This window comes from Onthophagus taurus, chromosome 7 (assembly GCF_036711975.1).
Source record: "Onthophagus taurus isolate NC chromosome 7, IU_Otau_3.0, whole genome shotgun sequence".
NCBI classification, from domain to species: Eukaryota; Metazoa; Arthropoda; class Insecta; order Coleoptera; family Scarabaeidae; genus Onthophagus; species Onthophagus taurus.
Window position 1 is genome coordinate 40,595,003 of NC_091972.1, and position 25,059 is coordinate 40,620,061.

The following is a 25,059-nucleotide window of genomic DNA, read 5'->3' on the forward strand; positions in this document are numbered from 1 at the left end:
AATTTAAACAGAAGTATGATTGCAAGTGTCCAGCGAAATGTAAAGATAAAGTGACAGAAGAGCAGCGCGAAATGTTTTTCACTTCATTTTGGAAGCTTAAAGATTATTATTCAAAGCAAAATACATTTCTACGAGGCGCTATAAAGATCAAAGTACCACAAAGATTTCGTATTAGGGATGGAAGTAGAGGCTTTCAGTCACGTACTTTTGAATATTATCTCGATCTAAAAGATAAAAGTACTTTAGTTTGTAAGAAATATTTTTTGAATACCATAAACCTCAGTTGGGGTAGGGTGTACAGGTGCTTAACAAAACATGCTGTATTGGATTCACGTGGGAGGCATCCGTCAAGTAACAAAATTGATCAAACTGAAATCCGATCACATATTGAGTCATTCCCTGCATTTACCAGCCACTACACACGTCATCACAATCCTAATAGGAAATATTTAAATTCCGAATTGTCAATAAAGAAAATGTACGAGTTGTATGTAGACAAATATCAATTAGAAGAAAAAATTCCATGTAAGGAAAAATATTACTATAATGTTTTCACTACAAAGTATAATTTGCATTTTAAAATACCCTACAAAGACACATGCAAGAAATGTGACCAATGGAATATTGCTTTGGCTTCAGAAAAGGATCTATCTATTATAACAAAAATAGAGACTGAAAGAAAAATGCATTTGTCTCAAGCAGAAAAAATTAGAAATGAGTTGAAGAATGAGGCTTCACAAGTTTCAGAAAATTATTATGCTTGTACATTTGACTTGCAGAAGGCTCTAGCATTTCCAAAACTAACCACGTCCGTCGCTTATTATAAACGAAATTTGTACATGTATAATTGCGGTGTTCATCCAATTAATTCCGGACCACCTGAAATGTTTGTATGGAATGAAACAGAGGGAGGCAGGGGTTCGCAAGAAATATCTACAGTGCTTTACAAGCATTTAAAAAATAACGCTAAAAATTGTACTGAAATAACTTTATACTGCGACACTTGCGGAGGGCAAAATCGAAATATTAATTTATCAGTGCAATTACTGAAGCTGTGCAATGAAGCGTCTACTGCAGCCAAGACAATTAATGTGATATTCATGATATCTGGGCATTCCTATCTGCCAAATAACGCTTTATGAATGCTTTATGGCCAGATGACTGGATTAAAATAATTAAAAGCTCAAGAAAGAAAACGCCATATAAGGTCACTGAGCTTAAATTCAATGATTTTTTGTCAACCAAAGATTTATTAGAGCACATTACTAATAGAAAAATAAATACCAACAAAGAACCTGTAAATTGGTTGAAGATTCAACGACTTCAGTTCAAAAGAGGACACCCATTTTCAATATTTTATAAGGACACAGCTGATAACTTACTTCCATTCAAAGAAATTAACATAAAAAGAAACAACAAAAATGGTAGAAATCTTTCTTCGTTGGCATCAATAGATCAAAAACCGCTCTACAACGCTAGGCGCCGTATAACTGATATTAAGAAAAAAGATATGATTTCATTACTTCCTTTCATACCTCCAATCTACCACAACTTTTATAAGTCATTACCTGTTCAAACGAATACTAGATCGAGTGAAATTCCAGAGGAGCACATACGTTATGAATAAAATTGTTGTTTCTTCTTTTGTGAGGTTAATTCTAAACTGTACTACTTTTCTTACATTTTCCTTAAGAAAAATGTTTCTATAAAAGAAATTGTCATTACTTTTTCACACCGTATTAATAGTTGGACTTGATCGAATTGCGGTAAAAAAAAAATCAGAGTAAAAGTAAACTAAGTCCACATTTCTTTCTTTTAACCAGTTGTATAGCTAAAATAATGAAGTTTCTTTTAAATAACACCTAAGTAACAATAGTGTAGATACTTATTTATAAAAAATATCAACTTTAAAAATTTCGTTGCCTATTACAAAAAATTGGTAAATGGATCGAAATCAAACGGTCCGTTTTCTCGAAAAGAACTTAAGTGGACTTGGTTCACTTTACTTCTGACCCACTCATATGAAAGTACCCTTAAAATTCACTAAAGAATCACCCCTTGAAGTTTGTTGCAGTCATTCAGATACACCTGTATATCATTTACCTTCATACAAATAGGACATTTCCGAGCGCCAGAATCTTTCTCCTGTCCCCAATCATGATGACCTTGAACATGGCCGCAATTTAAGTATACGTAAGGTTGTTGTTGATTTTCATTTCCTGTCACTTTTCTTGGAATAACTAAAGTATTAAGCCCAACGGGACATTGCGGTCTTCCTGCGTTTATTTCGTCTACAGCTTTTTCTAAATCACGTTTACTCTACCATAAATAAAAAAAAAAAAACAAAGGCAATAAGAAATGATGATCAAACTTTCCATCGAATTCGTTCCACAGTCTTTATTTCATTGCGTTTTATACTAATTGTATTTTTTTAAGACGTGACGAATCGATTAAACGAATTGAAATAGATTTAGTTAACTTACAGGGGACTTTTCCAAACCATCAGCTGATCTCCATAACAACGTAGCACCACATAAATCTATTAAAGTGCCATCTTGTAAAATATTCGATTGATCTTTCATCTAAACAAGAAAATAAAATGTTTAAAAGGTCAACCATACTTTTTAACTAACCATTTGTCCCTTTTTTTGTGCCGATCTTGATTCTCTTAACGAATAAACCCCGCCGCCAACGGACGTTTCAATCCAACAACCACACTCGGCTTCACCACCACAAAATAATCCTTTCGGGTGCATTATTAAAACGCCGTTCGTTGTTAAACCATCGATTTCACAGCCATTATCATGCCATTTTGTCGCTTTTTCCTTTTTGAAAATTCAAAAAATTAAATAGGGTAAGTTGTAATTAAAACAAATACAAATGAAATTCTAAATCATAAATTTTTAATTTACCCCTAAAAAAATATTTCTCGACGTATCAAAACCTGCAGCGTATATCCTAGCTATTTTCGGATTGTTTCTATCGGCCAATATCCGGCATGCGAACCGCGATATCGTGCTTTGAGTCACCTTATTCTCCCCGGTTTTATCGCCAGGAATCGTATCCATTACGACAAAATCGATTGGGGTTTCAGAAGATCTACCAATCTAAAACAAACAATACACCATTGCTTAGAGACATGTAAAATAAAAATTTTAACTTTGCTTTTTGTCGTAACTTACTTGAAACATGTCGGTTTCTTCATCAGGCGTATACTCCACTATAACAGCTTGATTTCTGGTCAGCGTATACGAAATAGAATGTTGTTGTGCGTCCAAAATCGCTTGAGATGAATGAGGTGTTCTAACAATGTAGTGCTTTGAACGTTTTACTCCGTTCGCTTTTTGTCTTTTATACAAAACGAATTTGCTTCGCTTTCTGCCTCTATCGCCGTTTGGAAGAAATCCATTATAACTGTTTTAAGAAATGTACTTTAAGTCCAGCAGAAGTAAAATTTAATCGAAAACAAATTTACTGAACGTACCCTAATATAACTAATTCTCCATATTTAACTAACTGCTTTGGTTTTTCGGTGTTTCCGGTCTCTTTTTCTTCAAGAATTGGAGATTCGGTACCATCCGACCTGAAAAAAAATTAATTGGTTTATTACTAAAATTCAATACAATGCTAAATTGTACGCAATGCGGAAAATATTTCGTTCCAAATCTCTCAACTTTGGTATCACGGTCGCAAGACCTCATTCTTAACCAATACTCTTCTATCGACCCAACAATCGACGTGTAACTTCTTTAAAAATAATTTACTAAACATTTACTAATCGGCGAATTATTTACCAAATTATACGAATTGTTTTTTATACTTAACCAGTAACACTTGCTTTAAAATTGTGTTACTGTTAACTTTAAGATATTATTTTATTGTTATAGATAAATCTAGCCACTATTACTTATGCAATTGGCTTTCATAAAAACAGTCGGCGTTTATTTTAATTAAAATTATTTCCAAAAAGGATGAGTTATTAATAATGTTCCAAGGTTTGTTTATTTTTAGCTACTTGTCATTGACGTTGATTGTATATTAAAGATTAATTATTTATTGAAACGCATAATTGCACTTTTCTCGAATACATTTATTCTTATACAGTATAGTTACGAAATGTGAAAATCTGAAACTTTTTTACTCACAATTATGAACTTAAATACAATATTTATCGAAAGATTTAGTCTTATCGATATTATTTTATAATTATATTGTATACTTTATTGTATTATATATTTTTTTTATAATGATATTTGAATTTCGCTTTTTTTAGTTTAAATTTAATTTGATTTTTAATTGCTCGCCTTGATTTTGATTTTTTTGTTATTCATTTTTAAGAAAATAACTTACAAGAACTCTAGAAGGGTAACTAAAAGGATACTATTGTAAGACAAAAGAAAATATATTCGCGAGGCGTACAGAAACATTAACTTCTTCAAAAAAGGATATAAAAGAAATAATGTTAATGGGATGATGAAAACCCGCTAAGAAAAAAAAAAGAAGATCATGAAGCAATGGAAACTATACTTCCAAAAAATCGTTACCACGAATATACCGCAGGTCTAATAAGAGATAAACACAACATTTGACGAGTACACAATGAGTTGGAGCGCTTATTGGAACAAAACTATCGTGTTTACTATCACTGTTACTATTAGAGACTACAATTTCGAAGTAGTGGACAACTTCAGTTGCTTGGGTAAAGGGACGGAGAGTCATAAAAACTGATCATGTGGAAGACTATACCGCACAATAATCAGTTTCGCCGATGACACAGCAATCATGACAGTGGGAGACGCCGTGAAAAACTCAACTAGAAAACTGCAATCTGTTCTTAACAATGTTGCCATCTGCACTAAGAAGTCGAACCTTAAAATCAACGAATCGAAATTGACGCATATTAACTTCACTAATAAGGCGATTACCATACAGGAGGGTGTTCATTTCAAAACTTTCCACCTCAATTTCTGTAAATCCAGAAGTTTAAAAAGAAAATCGCTGAAATAGGTAAAGAATAAAACCAAGGGGGACAACTTTTTATGCAAAAATTGACTCACTCACTTCAACCCCCCGCCGCCAGAAACCAACCCCTTAAAAATCTTAAATGGAAAGGGGTGTCAAGTGATACCTCATTTTAAAGGTCTTTTAAGGTACTACATGTTAGTATTTATTTTTTTTAAATTGATCGATTCGTTTTCGAAATTTTCCGCTTTAATTAATATTAAAAACTTTAATCACCTTCTTAAAAGCAAGAATAAGTAATCTTTTATTATTAATTTATAAAATTAAATTACCATGTTTGTTTTTACAACGACCATTAAACCTTTATATTTCGGACCAATCGGAAATATTTAAAAAAACTAAACACGTATAATTATGAATTAAACTAAATTTTATTGAAAGTATTTTACATTAAACCTGTATGAAAATTACTCTTGACTCGAATGGCCAAAAAAAGGAAAAAAAGGGACGACATTTTTCTCTTTCTATAAGCGAGTTATAGGCAGGCTCACAGTGCGAGAAAAGAATAAAATAAAAGTGCAATTTGGTTATTACTTAAACAACTTTGTGTTATCCACTTAACAAAGTTATTTAAATAAAACAGCAATAATGGTTTACAGTTTGCAGGAAAGGATTGAAATTGTATTAATGTATGGATCCCAAAATGAATGTGCTCGACGAACTGCCGCAGTTTTTAATGAAAGGCATCCAGATCATGAAGAAATTCACTCAGACTGGGTCCGTTGCCAACATAAAACATAATGAGTCGAGAGTTTTGAATGAAACCGCTCAACTGGAAGTGTTGGGTCATTTCGGTATCAACCCCAATACTTCATTGCGTCAGGTATCTCGTGCAACTGGTATATCCTTGGGTTCTGTTCATAAAGTTGTAAAACGTCACAAATTCCATCCTTATAAATTGAAAATACATCAAGAGCTAACTGAAGACGATTTTGACAGGAGAATACAGTTTTGTGAAGAAGTGACCACTATTATTAATAATAACAACGTTTTTGTGAAAAATATCTGCTTTAGTGATGAATGCACTTTTTCTTTAAAAGGATTTGTAAATAAACATAACTGCAGATATTGGAGTAATGAAAACCCTCATCTGACTGTAGAAGAGCATACACAATATCCTGAAAAAGTTAATGTATGGGCTGGCATTTTGGGAGACCAAGTGATTGGTCCAGTGTTTATCGATGGAAATTTAAACGGCGAAGTGTACTTGAATATGTTAGAAAATACTATCAATCCACTAATTACGGAAGCTCTCGAGAATCAGTTGGATAGAGAAGAAAATGCCTTACTTGATGAGAATGAATTACATTTTCAACAAGACTATGTTCTCCCAGTACGACAGTGGTTAGATAATACGTTTCCAAACAGATGGATCACCAGATTTGACGCCATTAGACTTTTTTTATGAGGTCATTTAAAGTCTGTTGTATTTACCCCTCAACCTCAAAATTTAGAAGAACTTCGTCAGAGAATTACTGCAGCTTGCCGTGGAATTCAAAGGGAAGTTTTTGAAAATGTGCGCCGTAGTTTTGAACAACGGTTGTACCATTGTTTAGCTAATAACGGACAACACTTTGAACAATTATTAAGTTGATTTTCTCTGCAAAAAGTTTTTGTACATAATTAAATAACTGAAAATAAAATAGAACGTTTCAAGCAGTTAAAAGTTGTTTAAGTAATAACCAAATAAACCTAAAAGAAAAGAAAAATGAAACAGAAATCGTTTTTTCTAAATATCTCTGACAGACGCCAGGCAAGCTAGCCAACGTAGGTATATCATTGTTAAAATAACCTAAATATCAAAGATTTCGGATTGCTCCGAAATAATAAAGGTTTTAATGGTCGTTGTAAAAACGAACATGGTAATTTAATTTTATAAATTAATAATAAAAGATTACTTATTCTTGCTTTTAAGAAGGTGATTAAAGTTTTTAATATTAATTAAAGCGGGAAATACAAAACAAAGATTTTCGCAAAAATTTCGAAAACGAATCGATCAATTTAAAAAAAAATAAATACTAACATGTAGTACCTTAAAAGACCTTTAAAATGAGGCATCACTTGACACCCCTTTCCATTTAAGATTTTTAAGGGGTTGGTTTCTGGCGGCGTACAGTGGTCCGAAAACACTCAAAACCCGATCGAAAATCAATTGAAAAAAAAATTTTATAGTGTTGTTTTTTTAAATGTTACATATATTTTAACTATTAATAGACTCTTAGTGAAGTTGATGAAGTCTTTGGTGTTTTATAATAGCTACTGCGCGAAATAAATTGCTATTACAATTACCTTATTTTGTATAAGGACATTTTTTAGAAAACGACACAACTTTAGAAAACAAAAAAGATGGTATATCACTACTTGAAAATATTGTGTCGTTGGTTTCTTATAAAGTACAGAAAGGTCTTCATTTTACGCCTTTCCAAATTTCAAAAGATGTTTGTTGAAAAAAATTACAACCATTTCTATTGACGTCAATAAATACATATATTTTTTGACCATTCAATCTTTTAAATTAAATATCTTGCGAGCGAACAAAATCGAACAATTGTAGCTAACATTTTTTTATTGCTGAAGGTATGGTGTACATAGCATAAGAAAGAAATCTTGCGCCAACGTGCGCCTTAACCAAAAAATTGGCAGTCAAAGATTACTTAACACATAATTGTGGATCTTATTTATCAAGAAGCAAAAAACAAACAAGTACGCAGATTTAGAGAGTGTCACACAAGAAAATGTAGACACAGACTATTACTGAGCTCCAATCCATTTATTAGTAACTTTTATAAAGAATGTTCAGAAAGATATAAAAATATGAATGAAGACATGAAAAATTTACTTATACTGGACAAATCTCTAGAAGAAAAGGAAGGTAAAGAAGAAGATGATGATGATGAAGAAAGTGAAGAAGAAGACAATAATGATGAAGAAGTAAATATAGAGGAACAAGATCTAGAAAATGAAGAAGACTCACACAAATTGAGATAAATTTTGTTATGTTGGTGAATATAACAAAATATTTTATATTATCTCGAATAATTTGAAATGTATGTGGACTATCTCAGTATCATGGGAAAATTCTACTATAAGCAGGCTGCAAACTTACGTATTATGGTCTCCAATATCACTTCAAATTAAGAGCGATGAGTTTATTCTCGAATAGTTCTTAAAACATTTTTAGTAAAAGCTAAGTAAAATTGAGCTATCTAACCAACTAATTCTGCCAATTAATTTTGCCACATTTTTATCAAATTCCATTTCTGATAGGGTAAAAAAATATGGGGCGTTCCATTTAAAATTTTCGACTTTCTTACCATTGAATATGGAGATACTTTAATACAACAAATGACAATCTGTTTGACAACATCTCAAGAGTAATCGTGCCAATTTAGTGCTTTTTTGAATGAACGTTGGCTGAGATATAAGGTTTTAAAGAGCATAAAGTAATTTGCCAAAGAAAAACTTAAAAACAAAATAACTCGAAAACGAAAAATGGTAGGTACCAATAACTTTTATCAAAGTCAACTTATTTTGTCGAATATAATTAAAAGGTGCATTAAAAACTATAGCATTCCATTTAAAATAACGAAGTTGTGGTCTACATCCGGTAGACCGGAAGTGGCGGCCATCTTGAAAGTATTTTAGATCGAAAGCTTCGAATGAACAATCCATGTTGTCAAAATTTCAAACCGCTACGAATAGTGGTACCTAAAAAAGTTCTAACGAACCAGTTACGTGAGACATCCGGTATAGGTCCTCTATAAAACAATTTAGATAGGAATTTGCGATCACGTAATTACACAAAAAAAAATGTGAAGTAATATACGTCTAATGTTTTGCACAAAATTTTATAGTAATATTCTTCTTTAAAGTCCTTCATCACAAGCAAACACGCCCTTCATTGGACCCCAACCTGGATGTGGACTACAAAAAAGCCACCTAAAACAAATAATCAACAACTGGGAGGCTTCAAAGATAGCCTTACGCTGGAAAGAACTTCCAGGTCACAGACAAGCGAAGAGTATGATAACTCCGTCGCAAAACAAAACCAAAGAGGTTTTATGCCTCAGCAAAGGGGATCTAAGAACGCTCTCAGGCTACCTAACCGGCCATGTGCCCCTAAAATACCACCTCTTCCACATTGGACAAGCTGAGGATCAAACTTGTCGACTATGCAACGACGAGTCAGAAACTGCTGAACATATACTGTGCAATTGCGTCGCCAGAGGACGTCTAAGGCACAACGTCTTCGGTAAAACTCCCCTGTTACCTACCGACATAAAGGTTCAAGACCTCAGGACAATACTAAGGTTCATTAAGGACCTACATTTGCCCTAAACCTTTGGAGGGCTAAAGTTACAATAGATCTTATAGGTCGCGGTAACGAGAGGGGCCGCCCTCCTCATTATGGCGTTGTTAGAATCAATGACCAGGAAATTATGATGTTTTTTTCTCATAATAGAAACACTGAGAACTCTTTCTTAATTGTTTTCATTTTATTATTCCCTCTACTTTTTATTTAATTACAATGTTGTCGTGAATAAGAAACCTAGTGTTAGTGAAACCTTTAAAATGTGTTCGCGACAAGAAACCTTAGTTAAATTAATACTTACACTCTACCATTATAACTCTGCTCTCTCAATCCCCTTTAAATATAACTTTTATTCTATATGAAATTAAGAATTAATCTAAAAGAAGTTAACGTAACAACTTAGTTAACATGTTATTTCTCGTTTTCTCTTTTTATTAATTAGTACAAAAGTTATATGAATTTGTAACCCGTACATGTTGTAACACAACCTTCAAGTCGTAACGATATAATAATCACAATGTTATTGTAATAATAGCGGCTGCTCATAACTATGTATACACAGATGTGTTTACTGATGTAATATTGTATATGCGAGATTCATGAATACATTCATGTCGAGTCTTGTTTGTGGTTTCATTCATTCATCAACGATCATTTTCCAATTATTAAGAATGTTTATTTAACGAACTTCTAAACCGTCAACAGCAATTTTGTTGAATCAAATTTATAATTTGATCTAAATGAACTTCTTTTGAAAATATAACTTTCTTTGTGGTTTTGGATGTTATACCACAGTATATATAACAGACAGTACTCTCACTCAGTGGCGGCACGTTTGATGTGGCGAATTGATTTTCAATGACCTCGAAGCCATTATTCTGGCATAAAACACAACAGGTCCGCATTAAAAATATTTAAAACGTCGAAAATATTAAATTAAAAAAGTTATTCGCAATTAAATTTCTGAACTGATAAAAACATTAGTTATTGAGTTATATATTATATAAGTAATAACGTCATTATTTATAATATTTGATATTTTATTTTAATCTTTACACTTGTCGTTACGGCTCTGCACAAAAACAAACCTCACAGACACACTGGCGATTAGCAAGATTTAAACCAGCGTAATGGCCGCTCGCCTGCGTAATGAGGGCTGCGCATATCTTCCCGCCAAACCGAGTGAGAGTACTGTCTGTTATTTATACTGTGGTTATACTATCGCGTTGGTTTTTGGTTTACTATCCACAAGTTGAAACCAACACCGGGGACAAACGGGAGCAAGTAACGGCCCGTTTCTCCTCTCTCGTTATTATCGAGACAGACGCCGAGGGAAAGGTCTCATCTTTTCATTCTCTTCTGTTTCAAATAACGGTTCTTTTTCCGTTTTAAAACCAAGTAAATGATCCTTTCATTTACGAAATTATTTAAGAGAAAGGTTAATACAAAGTATAGCAAAAATTTTAAATCGAAACAATTTCATTGTAATTTTGAATGAATACAGATTTAAATTTGTTTATTTTGAGAAATTGATTTTTGTTTAAAAGGACACAAATCGCCGATCGATATCATGTCCTAGAACGTAGAAAACACTAAGAACGTTTGCCCTTTAGCAAGTATTGTCCTAGAAAGCCAGAAAGCGAGCGATGGTATCGATTACAAAACATAAAAAACTTCTTTTACATACAGGGTGAGTCAAATATAAACGTCAGCTTAGAACATTTGCAAATTGAGTTTTCCTTACTAATTTTACTTACTAATACTTAATTTTAAAATAAAGATAGATACACTCGACTACATACAACATTACTACTTAAGTAGTAAGAATGTAGGTCATCATAGTCGCCGTCACCTCAGATGGGAACGATAATATATAAATCAAGCGGACACCGACGATAAAATAGACGCCGTAAACTGTGTTAATGGTCCCGGAAATCGCTAGGACTCTGATAATAGCGCCAAAGAATTAAAAGAAAACAAAACGTAAAAAAAATAGAAAGAGAAAAAGTTCGGAGGTATTAAGAGCATTATATTGTTTATTTTTGACGAGATAATAATACAAATTGGAACACTACGGCAAAAGTTCAACAACTTGAAGTTGGATGAAGCTTACCATACAAAATTATTAAAAAGAATTGAATTTGTTTCTACATGCTCCAAGATAGAAAACTTTTCTGTTTTTAATTTAATCTTTATTTAAAATTGAATCCTGAATTAAAATTACATTCGAAACATCACGTTGACATTTAAAATTTAAATTTGACCTATGATAAAAATAAAACAACAAAGTAGAAAGAAAATGGTAATAGAAAAAAGAGACTAACAGTAGCAGAAGAAGATAGTAAAAGTAATAACGACAGTATTATACTGAGAGCAGGAACACTAGAAAAAAAGGCTAGCAATAGACGAATGAGGTTAAACAGAAATAGAAAAGTGAAAAGAACAATTGAGTAAAAGAAAGAGTAATTGCAAAGAGACTCTAAACAAAAGGAAGATACTGAGCAGGGAGCAAAAAGGATCGAAAGAGTAAATATTTATTTTCAAGGGAAAATTCCCTGGATATATACCCGGAGGTATTTACCCAAGATGGGTATTTAGTGGTATTTATAAAATTTGATTTAAATTGAGTTGATGGCAGTTTTGCAAGTACTTCAAGAATGCAGAGTCCATTATCGATATACCAAACTTATTTATTACATTTAAAGGATTCCTACAATGACGGTAAAATTGCATGAAAGTACTGACCGAATACTCATTGGGCGTGGGGTAAGACAAGGCAATATTATGTTGAACCCAAATTGTTCATCACAGTCCTGGAGAGTGCATTTAAACAACTGGATTGGACCCAAAAAGGTATAAACATTGATGGCAATACCTAAGTAATTTGCGCTACGCGAACGATATAGTCCTTATTTCGGATAGTCTTGGAGAGATGAAACTGATGCTGAAGTATGCAACTGAGTCGGGCTAAATATCAACAAAATTTAGGACAAATCTTGTTCCAAGCTCTAACATCAATATTGGTGATAATGAATACTTCTATCTTGAATACTTTCGATGGTATGTCATTAATCCCTGATGCCTTTCCATGTTTTGACGCAGTGATTGCGTTTTGAACCTCACTAATTGATATAGGTTCCATGACACTATCCTTTCTTTGGCGTGACGGACTGCTGTCTATTTGCAAATCAGTTTCTATGCTTAACAGGTTTTGGAAATAATTTTTCTAAATGTCATTCATTTCACTATCACATATTATTTTTCCTGTTCCATCTCAGCATAGAGCTACGTGCGATTTGTACCTTTGTCTTAACTGTCTAACAACTTTATACACATTCCTGGTGTTATTAGCTTTAAGTGTACATATATTTCGGAAAAGTTTATATTTTCACTACCGACCATTCTCCTTTACGTAATACTCTTCGAAAATATTTAACGATTTCTTTAATGCTTGAAAAACAACTTTGAATGTCCTAAATTGAGTATCAGTCTAATATTAATGACTAAATTCAGTTTTTGTGCTTCATTAATTCTTGTTGTTTGATTCTTTTCTAGTCATATTGCACTTCCATCAAATCCAAGATTCCAAGATCCATGAGATTGTTGATTTCCAATTGAAAATTAAGTAGTTCGTTTAAGATCTTATTATTGTTCTTCTTTTATTCAGGTTGTAACCTGTTTTTTACGCATCATTCATGGTGTTTCATTAGAGCTGGAAATCCAACTTCCTGGTCTCCCGGGATCTCTTAGCTAATCTTTGGTCTCTTGCTGTCTTAATCAGCCAGGTTTCTTCCATTCTTTGGAAGTATTCATTAATTTTTTTTATTTTTCCCCTAGCAAATCTCATAAGATCTCCGAGTCCACAAAATTCTTTTACAATTTTGTTCCTTACTCTATCTCTTCTTGTCTTTTCCACTATTGTTCTTAAAGTACTCATCTCTGTTGGTTCGCATCGCAGCCATATATCTTGGCCATGAGGTTCGTGTATCGAGAGATAATAATCAAACAAGCGAACTAAACAGAAGGATGATACTCGCATGGGCTGCCTACAGGAAACTTAGAGACATCTTCATGAGCGATATTCCTGTATATTTGAAAAGAAAGGTTTTCAATCAATGCGTGCTTCCTTTGGTTATGACATACGGTTCCGCAACTTTAACATTAACGGTGGCCATTACCAGGAGGCTCAAAGTAACGCAAAGAAAGATGGAGAGGTCGATGCTGGGTGTAACCCTAAGGGACCACATACGAAATGAAGACCTACGAAGAACTGGCGTAAATGATGCGGTCAACATTGTGGCAAAGCTCAAGTGGAACTGGGCGGATCATCGTCGCAAGAATGTAGAATGAGCAGTGGTTACCTGATAATAATACGTTTTCGATCGTTGACAATTCCTCGTCTTCAACGCTCATTTCATCATGTTCCTCTACATTTTTGTCCGAATCTGTTATATTTTTACTTGTATCACTTTTATATGTACTGTTTGGGTATTTACCCTGAGCCGGGGTAAGTACCCAGATAAATACCCATTTTATAAATACCTACCCGCCGGGTATTTACCCAGCGCCCATCACTGAGTAAATGAAAAGAGAGAGTGGGCAGAGAGGATAGAAACCGACGTCAAGCTGGAGAGAGAAGAAAAAAATTAAAGATAAGAAGGAGACTGGTCACAGAAAAAAGATTCTGAACAGAATTTGCCAAGATGAAAACCGATATTCATAATGTCCAATAGCGGATTCACGAATTCGAAAAAGTTTATTTCTCTTTCCGTGTCGAATCTATTGCTGAGTACACGTGAGAAACGTGTTATGAGCGGCGCGGCGGACCGGCCGATTACCTGTGTCTGATTTACGATCTGCTATTGGGCGATTTTAAACAGTTCTCGTGCGGTTATTATAAATATTTCGAAAAATTTTATTTATAAAATCGTTTCAGAATAATGTATCCTACAACCGTATAATGCTCTGATCCGCAAGATACGGGACACGCTGTATTACGTTTGCTAGAACTTACTATTTTATTAGTGCATTTTAAGGAAAGAGTGAGGCTATAAATATTGTACGTGTATCTCATCTTTCATACTTTTCGACAGAAAAAAATATTGCAGCAGTCCTTTTATCTTTTTTATAATTCGAAAACATTGAACCCTTTGATTATACAGGGTGATTCATTAGCTCTATGACAAACTTTAGCAGATGAAAGGTGATGCGATTCTAAGGAAAAAATGTTATATGAATATGGGTCCGATTCATTTTGGTTAAAGAGTTACAAGCCTTTGAAAATTTTACACAGTTTAATAGGCAAATGAAAATGTAACATAAAAAATAAGTTTAAAAATTACAAAAATTGTTCGAAATGTCCGCCTTCAGCTTGAATCCACGCTTTACATCGACGAAGTAAAGATTTGCAACAATCGCAACAATAATTATGAAACAGAAATACAGAGTTGGCTGTGATAACAAAACTGAGTTCTTTATGTCAAACATTTCAATTTACTCTATTCTGTGTGTTTCAAAGTTTATAATTGTCAGAGTTTTGATCGAAAACGAAAATGCATGTATTTACGACTAAAGAATATGCAGATATTATTTTTGTATACGGGCTTTGTAACGGAAACGCTCGGCAAGCAGCAAGAGAATAACTTCGTAGGTTTCCAAATAGACATCACCCTGCCCATACAGTGTTTAGTGCATCATTTCGCAGACTGAGAGAAACAGGTAACCCCGCTCCACTACATTCCGTTCGTCCCCATGATGTGAATGTACAAAATGATTGAGTACTTGACTACCCTTCAATTAGTACTCGGCGTATAGCGAGCATGTTACAAATATCCCAAAGTTTTGTATGGCGTGTATTGAATCGAGAAATGTTACATCTGTTTCATCGCCAAAATGTCCAAGCATTACATCCTGGAGATACTGAGCAACGCTTAGCATTTTGCCACTGGATTATTCAGCAACATGCTCAAAATAATAACTTCATTTCCCAAGTTCTGTGGTCTGATGAAGCGTATTTCACTAGGGACGGCATAAATAATTATCATAACGAACATGTGTGGTCCTTGCAAAATCCACATGCAATTAGACCAGGAAGATTTCAGCAACGGTTTAGTGTAAACGTTTGGGGTGGCATTTTTAACAATTCTTTGCTACCTGTATGGGTGATTAAATTTGCTTAAATGCAAATATGTACAGAAATTTCTTGGGACATAACCTTTTCGATTTTATCGACGACGTACCACTTAGCATCGTTCAAAATATGTGGTATCAGCACGATGGTGCACCACCACATCGAGGAAGAGAAGTCATCGCTTGGTTACATGAACATTTTCCAAACAAATGAATTGGCAATGGAGGTCCAGTAGTCTGGCCACCACGATCCCCAGATCTAAATCCGCTGGATTATTATTTCTGGGGACACATGAAGCAGCTTGTGTAACATGTAAATATCATACGTCGTGTGATAGAATCTTTACTTCGTCGATATGAGGCGTGCATTCAAGCTGAAAGCGGACATTTCGAACAATTTTTGTAATTTTTAAACTTATTTTTTATGTTACATTTTCATTTGCCTATTAAACTGTGTAAAATTTTCAAAGGCTTGTAACTCTTTAACCAAAATGAATCGGACCCATATTCATATAACATTTTTTCCTTAGAATCGCATCACCTTTCATCTACCAAAGTTTGTCATAGAGCTAATGAATCACCCTGTATATAATATGGATTGAGCTAACTGAATATATCTACTAACAAAAATGTGGCTCAAGGTGAATAGACGCAGATGGAAAGCGATAATGTGAAAGTGTAACAAAGATAGACATAAAACGGCACTAAACAGACGGGCGCATGCGCACAAAAGTGTCAAACCTCTTCCATTTGACGTTTATCGTTTTGTTGTGTCACAGCCAGTCACACCGTTATGTTTAAAAATGTATTGTTTCGTGTGCAAAGTTCGCGATAATACAGTTTCACATCACCTGTAAGTATTATAAATAATAAGGAAATTTTATTTTATTTTTTTTTCTTTTTTCATTTATTAATTTTGTTTTAAATTTACCGCCAAAATTAACGCACGCCCATTATATGTCAGTACGCTTCTATGTCTATCTCGGTTCGATCACCTTGCGCAAGCTATCTCTCTCGTTGGCTCAATCCATATTATATATAATCAAAGATTGAACCTTACGAAAAGCAGAATTGACGTTATTGATGAAAAAGGATCCCAAATATTCAACAAATCACAAAACTAAAACAAGTTTGAACATGAGATAATAAAACTACTGAAATGATTTTTTTTTTAAATACCTGTAAAAAATAAAAATGGGAAAAAATTTTAGATACTCCCGATGGAGAGAACAATGTAAATAGAGCCAGTGCGACAAAAAACCCTGGCTGGAAAAGCGCAGAACTTGTTATACCTATCAAATTCTCGTTGTGCATGATGCAAATAGTGAAGATTTTGAACATTTTTAAAATGTAAGATAATTTTAATGAAATTGTATTTTATTCTACAGTGTAACTTTCTTTAGAAACCTTCACATTTCTTAAACAAAGTAAATTTATGTTCGAAAAATACAGTGTTATAACCTATAAATATCTTTTCTGTTAAGTCGTACAACTTTCCCATTATTAAAAGACATACATTAACGCCTCTCTACAAAAACTTAAACAAAGAATCGCAATATCAAAAGAAATACCATCAAATTTACGCGGTCACGAAAATCGCAGATGGGTAACAACAGATACTAAGTTTAAACAGTACGACAATTCAACACTGTCGTATCGAGATTAACCAGTCACAATGGCTGTTAGAAAGTAATATAGAGTAGTTGTAGTTCTAACTGAGATTACTATTTGATCATGAATATTCTCAGATAACTGAATTAGCGCATAATATAATGAAATGAGAAAGTTTTGAAGAACTACCTAATTTATATATTACAAAAGTTGATTGCTGACGATAACTAAATGATTAATTAATGAAACAAGGGATTATACTCTACCATATTCCAGGTTCAATTGAAATTTATTTATTTAATTTAATTCCCAGATAGAATAATTTATTATTCCCGTATAAGTAACATCTTATTATGAATTTTTAAAATTCAGATCCAAAGTATCAAATTTATCTTGACGTGCATAATAAAATCCATATAATCACTAGTTGCTGTTTATATTGCTAACTTCGGCGAAAAAACAACTTGTAATATAAACAAATTCAATTTATTTATGCGAATTGCTGCGGTAAAAGAGAAATAAACACATGAGAATCTATCTTTAACAACTCAATAAGAAGCTAAAATATTTTATGAACCATTGCAATTTTGCATGAGGGGCGGAGAGAACAAGAATATAAAAAACATCGTATTTGAATTAACATTATGTAGAAATATTTTAAGTAGCCCAACAGTGACAATTTTGTCTATTTACACATACACTCCAATGTCAATGTTGAAAAGACGGTGGTTATAACATTAGATCGATTTAAAATCCCGATCGCTTTTCACTTTTCACACTCGTTTGTAAGCATCATAAATAAAAGAAACGCCATAAGATTAAAAACATAAGTACCACCGTTAACTTTTATCAACAAATTACCCGTATTTTTTTATTGATACAGTATTATGGAGAAAGTATTATACCATGAAAATGGAAACATAAAATAGTTCCCCAATACACAAAATGTGTAAATATTAAAGGTGAGTTAAATATCTATGTATTTTTTTTAACCGCATTTCTCAGCCAAATTTGTATAATTTGCGCTTCAAATATTCACAAATGAAGGGTGCAGAGGAAAACCCAGCTACTCCACTATGAATAAAATTTGAACTGAACTGCCTTCTAACGGTAATGACTAAATCACTCTTGTCATACACTCAGTCTGTCGACAACCTTAGAATCAAGAGATATTTATTTCCTATTTAATAGTTCTTGTACCCAAGAAAAACAAGATAAGTCCACCTGTTTTCCAACTTTCAAGTTGTGGATGGAAATCGCAATAACTGCACGTAATAACTACGACACTAAATCGTGAGTTACAACATTATAAAGTTAAGTTGTATTTTTACAATATTAAAGTAACTTTATTTTAATTAGACAAATCGCGTTGCCAAATGGATGAGAGTATTGATCATTAAAGTGATAATATTGTTGAGGTGAACGAAAAGAAAATCTAGAAGAGATCTGTGCATGGTCAAATTAAGAAAGTAACCCAAGAATTACGTTTACGTATCCATGGGTGTTGAATGTACGTGTAAACGGTTCAACTATTCGCTGAAAATAATGGCTTTTATTTATGTGGTCTTATGAGTTTGGTACCCATACAGCGAAGATGGCCGAGAAAAGAAAATGACGCATCATTAAGAAATTGTGGTTGGTAGTGTTTGCATGGTAGTGCAAAAAGTAAAACCGAGTACTTAATGAAGTCCATGAAGGACTCTGGAAGTGCACCAAAAGATAAATTGGGATTTCGAATAAGAAGTAACTATTTGCAAATGAAATTCAAAATATAAAAGACCTATCTACCAGATGTACTGAATTTGCAGAAATTGTTCTCAATGTTCAAAGACAAGTATTCAAATATGTAGTACAAATTGTACCTATAAAAGCTGTATAACAATTTACAATAATAATTTCAATATTACTTCTGGTCATATTGTAATAAGAGTATAAGACATAAATGTAACACATATCAGGATATGTTGTATTAAAGAGGTCAACTACTTACTAAATCAGTTTTGACACTTTGAAAATTGTTTAAAATAATTACCATAGTTACTGTTATTTTTAACTTTAAATTCATTTTTCTTGTACTAGATTCAGAAAAAAAATCCTCTTTCATATTCCGTAATAAAATAACGGAATTCCTTTAATCATAACTCCTTTAAAAATGGCGGAAATAATTTGAAATCTACAAAAATTGCAAAAAATTTAAATTTTTAGACCCGTTTCAGTGATTTTTCCATAAACCGTTTATATAGTAGAAACCACGAGAGCTGGTAGTTACACAGATCGCTTAAAAATGGTATGAATCTTTGATTATATATAATATGGATTGAGCTAACTGAATATATCTACTAACAAAAATGTTGCTCAAGGTGAATAGACGCAGATGGAAAGCGATAATGTGAAAGTGTAACAAAGATAGATATATTATATGTCAGTACGCTTCTATATCTATCTCACTTCTATCAGTACACCCATCATATGGCAGTACGCTTCTATGTCTATCTCGGTTCGATCACCTTGCGCAAGCTATCTCTCTCGTTGACTCAATCCATATTATATATATCAAAGGTATGAATCAAGATATGGACGTACGACTTTGATTATTTCACCACATACATTTAAATGTATGTTAGGTTATTTTAGTAATGGAGGTTATATGTCAAACATTGTCAAAAATATTATTTTATGATTTTCCTTTCAAAGAAAACATTTTCGCACAACAAGACACACAAGACGTTTCGATTTGAGGTTATAATTATAGAGTTACATCCCTTAGAAGAACAGAGGTAAACTAATGCTATCTCTTTCTAACACACATTACTCTTTAGCGGTTTGTGAACTACGTATGGCATTTGGAAGAGCGGAAAATGATGATTTACTGCCAGCTCTCGTGGCGTCTACTATAATGATTTTATCGCCTATATCCGTTATTTTACGGACAGACTGTATATAATATAACAAACGTATAGTTAACACAAAATGGGCGGACAGCTATATGTTGATTATCAAGTTATTCAATCCGCCAGGGTATGCCGATATTTCGCAATTTTTAGCAATATTTTCAATAGTCTGGTTCTCCCTACCGCAGTTACACATGGGGTCTGAGGTCTCTGCTGTTTATTATCCAACATTTTTTGGTATTCTCGGGTCGAAGCGTCCTACCTTACCAGCTTAGACATAGAATGTGGCTGAACATACGAAGCCAGTGATTATTCGCATGGTGGAATTTAGATGGGCATCTAAGCTGTTAAGGTGTGTCGACTATTCAGCCAGACGGGTGAGCAGTACTCAGCAGCACTGCAGGGTTGTAGCTGTTGTTCCACATGTTGTGCCACATAATTTCTGAACGATATTGTTTCTTGTACGTACTTTAGCTGTTGTTTTTTCAGGTATGAGTGATATGTGCGCCACAGGCCGACCACCAAACGAAATGTCCAGCTGACGTGTGCCGTCTTTTCTTTGAGGTGTAATATCTCATTCTATTTTGTTTGGAGTAGGTGTCAATCTCCACTTTTTAAGGGCCTGTCAATGAGCATGTGTTATTCAGCAGCAAGCCCAGCGTTTTACAAGGGATTAGACTTAGAACTTAAAGAGTCATTCTCTCCATAATGTCGTAATCCGTTGTTAGATCCAAAAAAACGGCAATGTCTTCTCCCGGTTCTGCAAGCCAGCCTCGATATAAGTTGTAAAAGCGTATGTGTTCAAAATTGAGAATTGACATAAGGCTATATGCAATATTAAAGGTAACAATCAACTTGACACTTCAAACACCAGCTAATGGTAACAGTTTGTACAAATGACATGGTACAGTAAGGGATGATCTCTAATCGAAACTGTAATAATTTAAATATAAGGTTAATAAAAATAATACAAACTTCAATTGTGATGGATTTGTGTGAATTCTTCAACCAACACATTAGAAAGATTGCGTTTCGTAATTGTCAGAAAATCCCATGAGAATGACTCAACCTATAGGCCTCTATCATGCTTTTATTTGGGGAAGTGTTCGAAATAGTATTAAAATATCAAATATGTAAATATCTGGAAGGAAAATATATCAACCTCATAGCTGTCAACGATCTTATAGAGTAGATGCAATACTATTTTAAGAACCGACTTTACAATTAAGCACACTTTTATAATTTGGCTGTGTTCTTTATGATTGTTTATTAGGACTTGTAAGCTGATTATATCTAATATTCAAAAAGTGAAAATACAATGTTTAAGGTGATGTGTACAGGTGTCCCAATTTCGATGTCCGCATAGGCTATCTCCGAAACTAAAAGAGATAGAAAAAAAGTAGCTTACATGTCATGATCTCGTTTTTCGAGAAAATACTAATGCCGAAAACTCCGAACAGCTATCGTCTTTTGTTTTCGCCCTATCGGCAAAAACTGAAAATTTTGCGAAAACGACATTCGCAAATATCTCACTTATTATCAAAGATGGAGTATTATAAATAAAACATTATATGGGCTACTTTTTACGAAGAATTAAGTGGCGTAGGTAGAATTTTTTTCCCATCTTTTATTTTCGAGATTTTAGACGTAACTTTATTTTTTTAAATGGAAACCATAGTTGGCTATGACTTAAAATAATTTGTTATTTTCTTCTGATAACAAATATATATAGTTTGTAGGGTGTATTTCTTATGGTTATTGAATAATTAACAAAAACTCATTTTGTTCTGTCTAAAACTAATGTATATATTTAAAAGTTAATGTTGCTATGGTGATAACCATACATACTATGATGGAACATAATGTATCAAATAATTGCCAAAGTTTGTATTTAAAAATTCGATATCAACTCTGGCATTATGTGCTGGCATTATGCACCAGCGTGTTAAGTGTCAAAGTATAACAAAACTGAATAAAACTTTACAATGAATTTCGAAAATTATGAAAAATGTAACATGATGGAATGCTATATGTTATCAGATAAGAATGCGACGTTAGCCGCGGAATTTTATTTCACAAGATATCCAGAAAGAAGACAACCGCACGTACGAACCTCAGCCGGTCAGCAGAAAATTTAATAGATATTTGGTCCTTCCCCAAACCACATACAAAAACATACCAAAATGACCTGCAAGAGAAATTGCAACAAGACGTCTCACCCAAAAGACGCTGCTCCCGAATATGAAAGAAAAATAAGTATAAATCATACAAAGCGGGGCTAACTCATTATTTACGTGCCGGAGATGCCAATCGAAGATTAGAATTTTGTAGATGATATTTAAAAAAATTAAATAATCTGCTGTTTGTTCAAAATGTAATCTGGACCGATGAAGTCTCTGAGTGTTCAAAGAAGATTGGGGTTCAATGTATGGTGTGCCCTTTTAGATAATAGAATTTTGGCATATAGTATCTACCATAAAAACTTAAAATCAGGGAAATACCTCAATATATTAAGGCAGCACATTGAGCCTTTGGACGACAATTTGCCACTAAATATGTCTCAAATGATATATTTTCAATATGACGGAGCACCAGCACATAATGCCAGAGTTGTTAGTGAATTTTTAAATATTACTACAAACTCAAGGACAGTAGAATCTAACAGGACTGCTACATCCATTGTTGTGACAGCCTACCCGCAAACTACGTCACACCATTTTCCACGCCTAGCTGTTGTTATGGTCTATGCGTTTGCTGTGTGTTTTTAGAGGTTATATCCTAGACGTATTCATATTAGTTTTGAAGTTTTATGTTTTTAGACGTATTAATGTCTATCATATAACCTCTAAAAACATAGACAGTTGTTATCAGGCGTGACAAAACAAACATAGTTATCAGGCGTGGCAAATAGTGTGACGTAGAGTGCGGGCAACCAACCCGTAGTCGACTACAAAAATACAATGGATGTAGCAGTCCTGTTAGATTCTACTGTCCTTGCTAGAAACATTGGCAATAATTGGAAACAATGCTTTCCCTCATGGTATGGTTATCACCATAACAACATTAAGTTTTAAATACATACAATAGTTTTAGAAAGAACAAACAAAATTGATACATTATATTCCATCATAGTATGTATGGTTATCACCATAGCAACATTAACTTTTAAATACATACATTAGATTTAGATGGAACAAAATGAATTTTTGTTAATTATTCAGTAACTATAAGAAATATACCCCACAAACTATATATATTTGTTATCAGAAGAAAATAACAAATTATTTTAAGTCATAGCCAACTATGGTTTCCATTTAAAAAAATAAAGTTACGTCTAAAATCTCGTAAATAAAAGATGGGAAAAAAATTCTACCTAGGCCACTGAATTCTTCGTAAAAAGTTGCCCATATAATGTTTTATTTATAATACACCATCTTTGATAATAAGTGAAATATTCGCGATTGTCGTTTTTGCAAAATTTTCAGTTTTTGCCGATAGGGCGAAAACAAAAGACGATAGCTGTTCGGAGTTTTCGGCATTAGCATTTTCTCGAAAAACGAGATCATGACATGTAAGCTACTTTTTTTCTATCTCTTTTAGTTTCGGAGATAGCCTATGCGGACATCGAAATTGGGACACCCTGTACCTTAAATTTAGTTTAAATCAAGGTATTTGGATCATTTGAACAATTCATAGTTTCGAAGATATCAATGGCGTATGTGTAATTTTAAACATACTGTATAATGTCAACAAAAATGTCATGGTTCACTATAAACTTCTTAGTCATATGTTAGTCATTAATTAGTTAAATTATGATATTTATACGAAGATATTTTTAGTTAATTTTCCTTAATTAATAAAATTTACGAAAATGCCAAAACACACTAAGATAAATAAAGCACAAGTTAGTTGATAAAATCAAATTAAAAAAAAACAGTAAAATTTATTAAATAATTAACATATGAGAAAAAGAACATAACCTAAAAATCTAGAGTAACTGCAAAACAATAGAAATTTTCTGTTTCCTTACCTTTTTACCATATCTGAAGCCGTGTTTGATAATATTTCGTTGAAATTTAGTCGAAAAACAAGCGAAAACACGATTACGATTCTTAAACAATAAATTTCACGTTATTTATTATTATTTTTCACATGGACCACCATAAAAATATCTACAATAAAATCGAAAAGGCTAAAGAGAACGGATCACGTCGCCCGTTGTTTACAAACTGCCGTTGTCATTTCAACCAGACGCACAGCACGATTTACTACTTTTCAGACGCCGTTTGTGGGTATTCGATGTTATTAAAAGCGCAACGAATAACTATTACGTTTGTAGAGGAAAGAATAGCCCGATAAACGATGGCAAAACTTGATTATTTCGTGAAAAATGGCGTCGAAAACCGCCGAATTGAACTCGAAAACCACTTCGACACAAGTGATTTCAATTGTTTGCTCCTGGTGGGGGATGGGTGTCACGATTACCGACCGAGAGGACCGATTCAACGATTACCGACATCTAACAGCGAGTAGCACAAGTTTCTTTAAAACCCGGGATATTCGATATTTAAGAATAAATCTATTTTAAAATTTTAATTACAAGTTTACGAAATTAATTCACTTTTAAGATTAAAAAAGCAAAACTCACCTCTTTCTTTTCATGATTTTGATACGATCTTTCCGAACGGTAATTTGAAACTCGTAGTTGCCCAATAAAACCCGATTAAAAGCATTCTTAGGACCGTATTTACTCATTTTCTAGTTTGTTTTTGTTTTTAACAGTTGAAATACGAGCAGCTATGTTCTTCATCGCCGAAAATCGGCAATATTGTTCGTCGAAAGGTTAAAATACTTAAAAAGTAACCAACTACACACAGAAACGTTTCGTCTTTGAACACTCTGAGTAGACAAGTTTAAACCTGTAAAGTCTCGTCATCTGAAATTCTGGAATATCTCTAGTGGTGGGGGAAGTGAAGTAAATTATTAAGGAAATGACGAAATTGTTTAATTCTATTATTTTTAAACAATTAAAAGTGTATATTTATGTCAAATAAAAGAGTATTTACAAATAAATGATGTTTTAATTTTCGATTA

The 25,059-nt window shown here is 33.2% G+C and overlaps 1 protein-coding gene across 2 annotated transcripts in view; it reads right to left on the minus strand.

Moving 5' to 3' along the window:
* Positions 1–24,831, minus strand: part of LOC111420003 (E3 ubiquitin-protein ligase pellino) — a 37,884-nt gene extending 13,053 nt beyond the window's left edge. The window contains exons 1-7 of one of the 2 annotated variants that reach the window (XM_071197212.1): positions 24,614–24,831; positions 3,485–3,583; positions 3,183–3,414; positions 2,913–3,107; positions 2,634–2,825; positions 2,484–2,582; positions 2,104–2,319 (exon numbers count right to left, since the gene is read on the minus strand). In XM_071197212.1, the coding sequence (XP_071053313.1) occupies positions 2,104–2,319; positions 2,484–2,582; positions 2,634–2,825; positions 2,913–3,107; positions 3,183–3,414; positions 3,485–3,583; positions 24,614–24,720 (1,140 nt within the window). In that variant the 5' untranslated portion in view covers positions 24,721–24,831. Of the gene's footprint in view, positions 1–2,103; positions 2,320–2,483; positions 2,583–2,633; positions 2,826–2,912; positions 3,108–3,182; positions 3,415–3,484; positions 3,584–23,995; positions 24,425–24,613 lie in introns of those variants that run through there. The other variant, XM_071197213.1, reaches the window with a different exon arrangement.
* Positions 24,832–25,059: the final 228 nt, after the last annotated feature.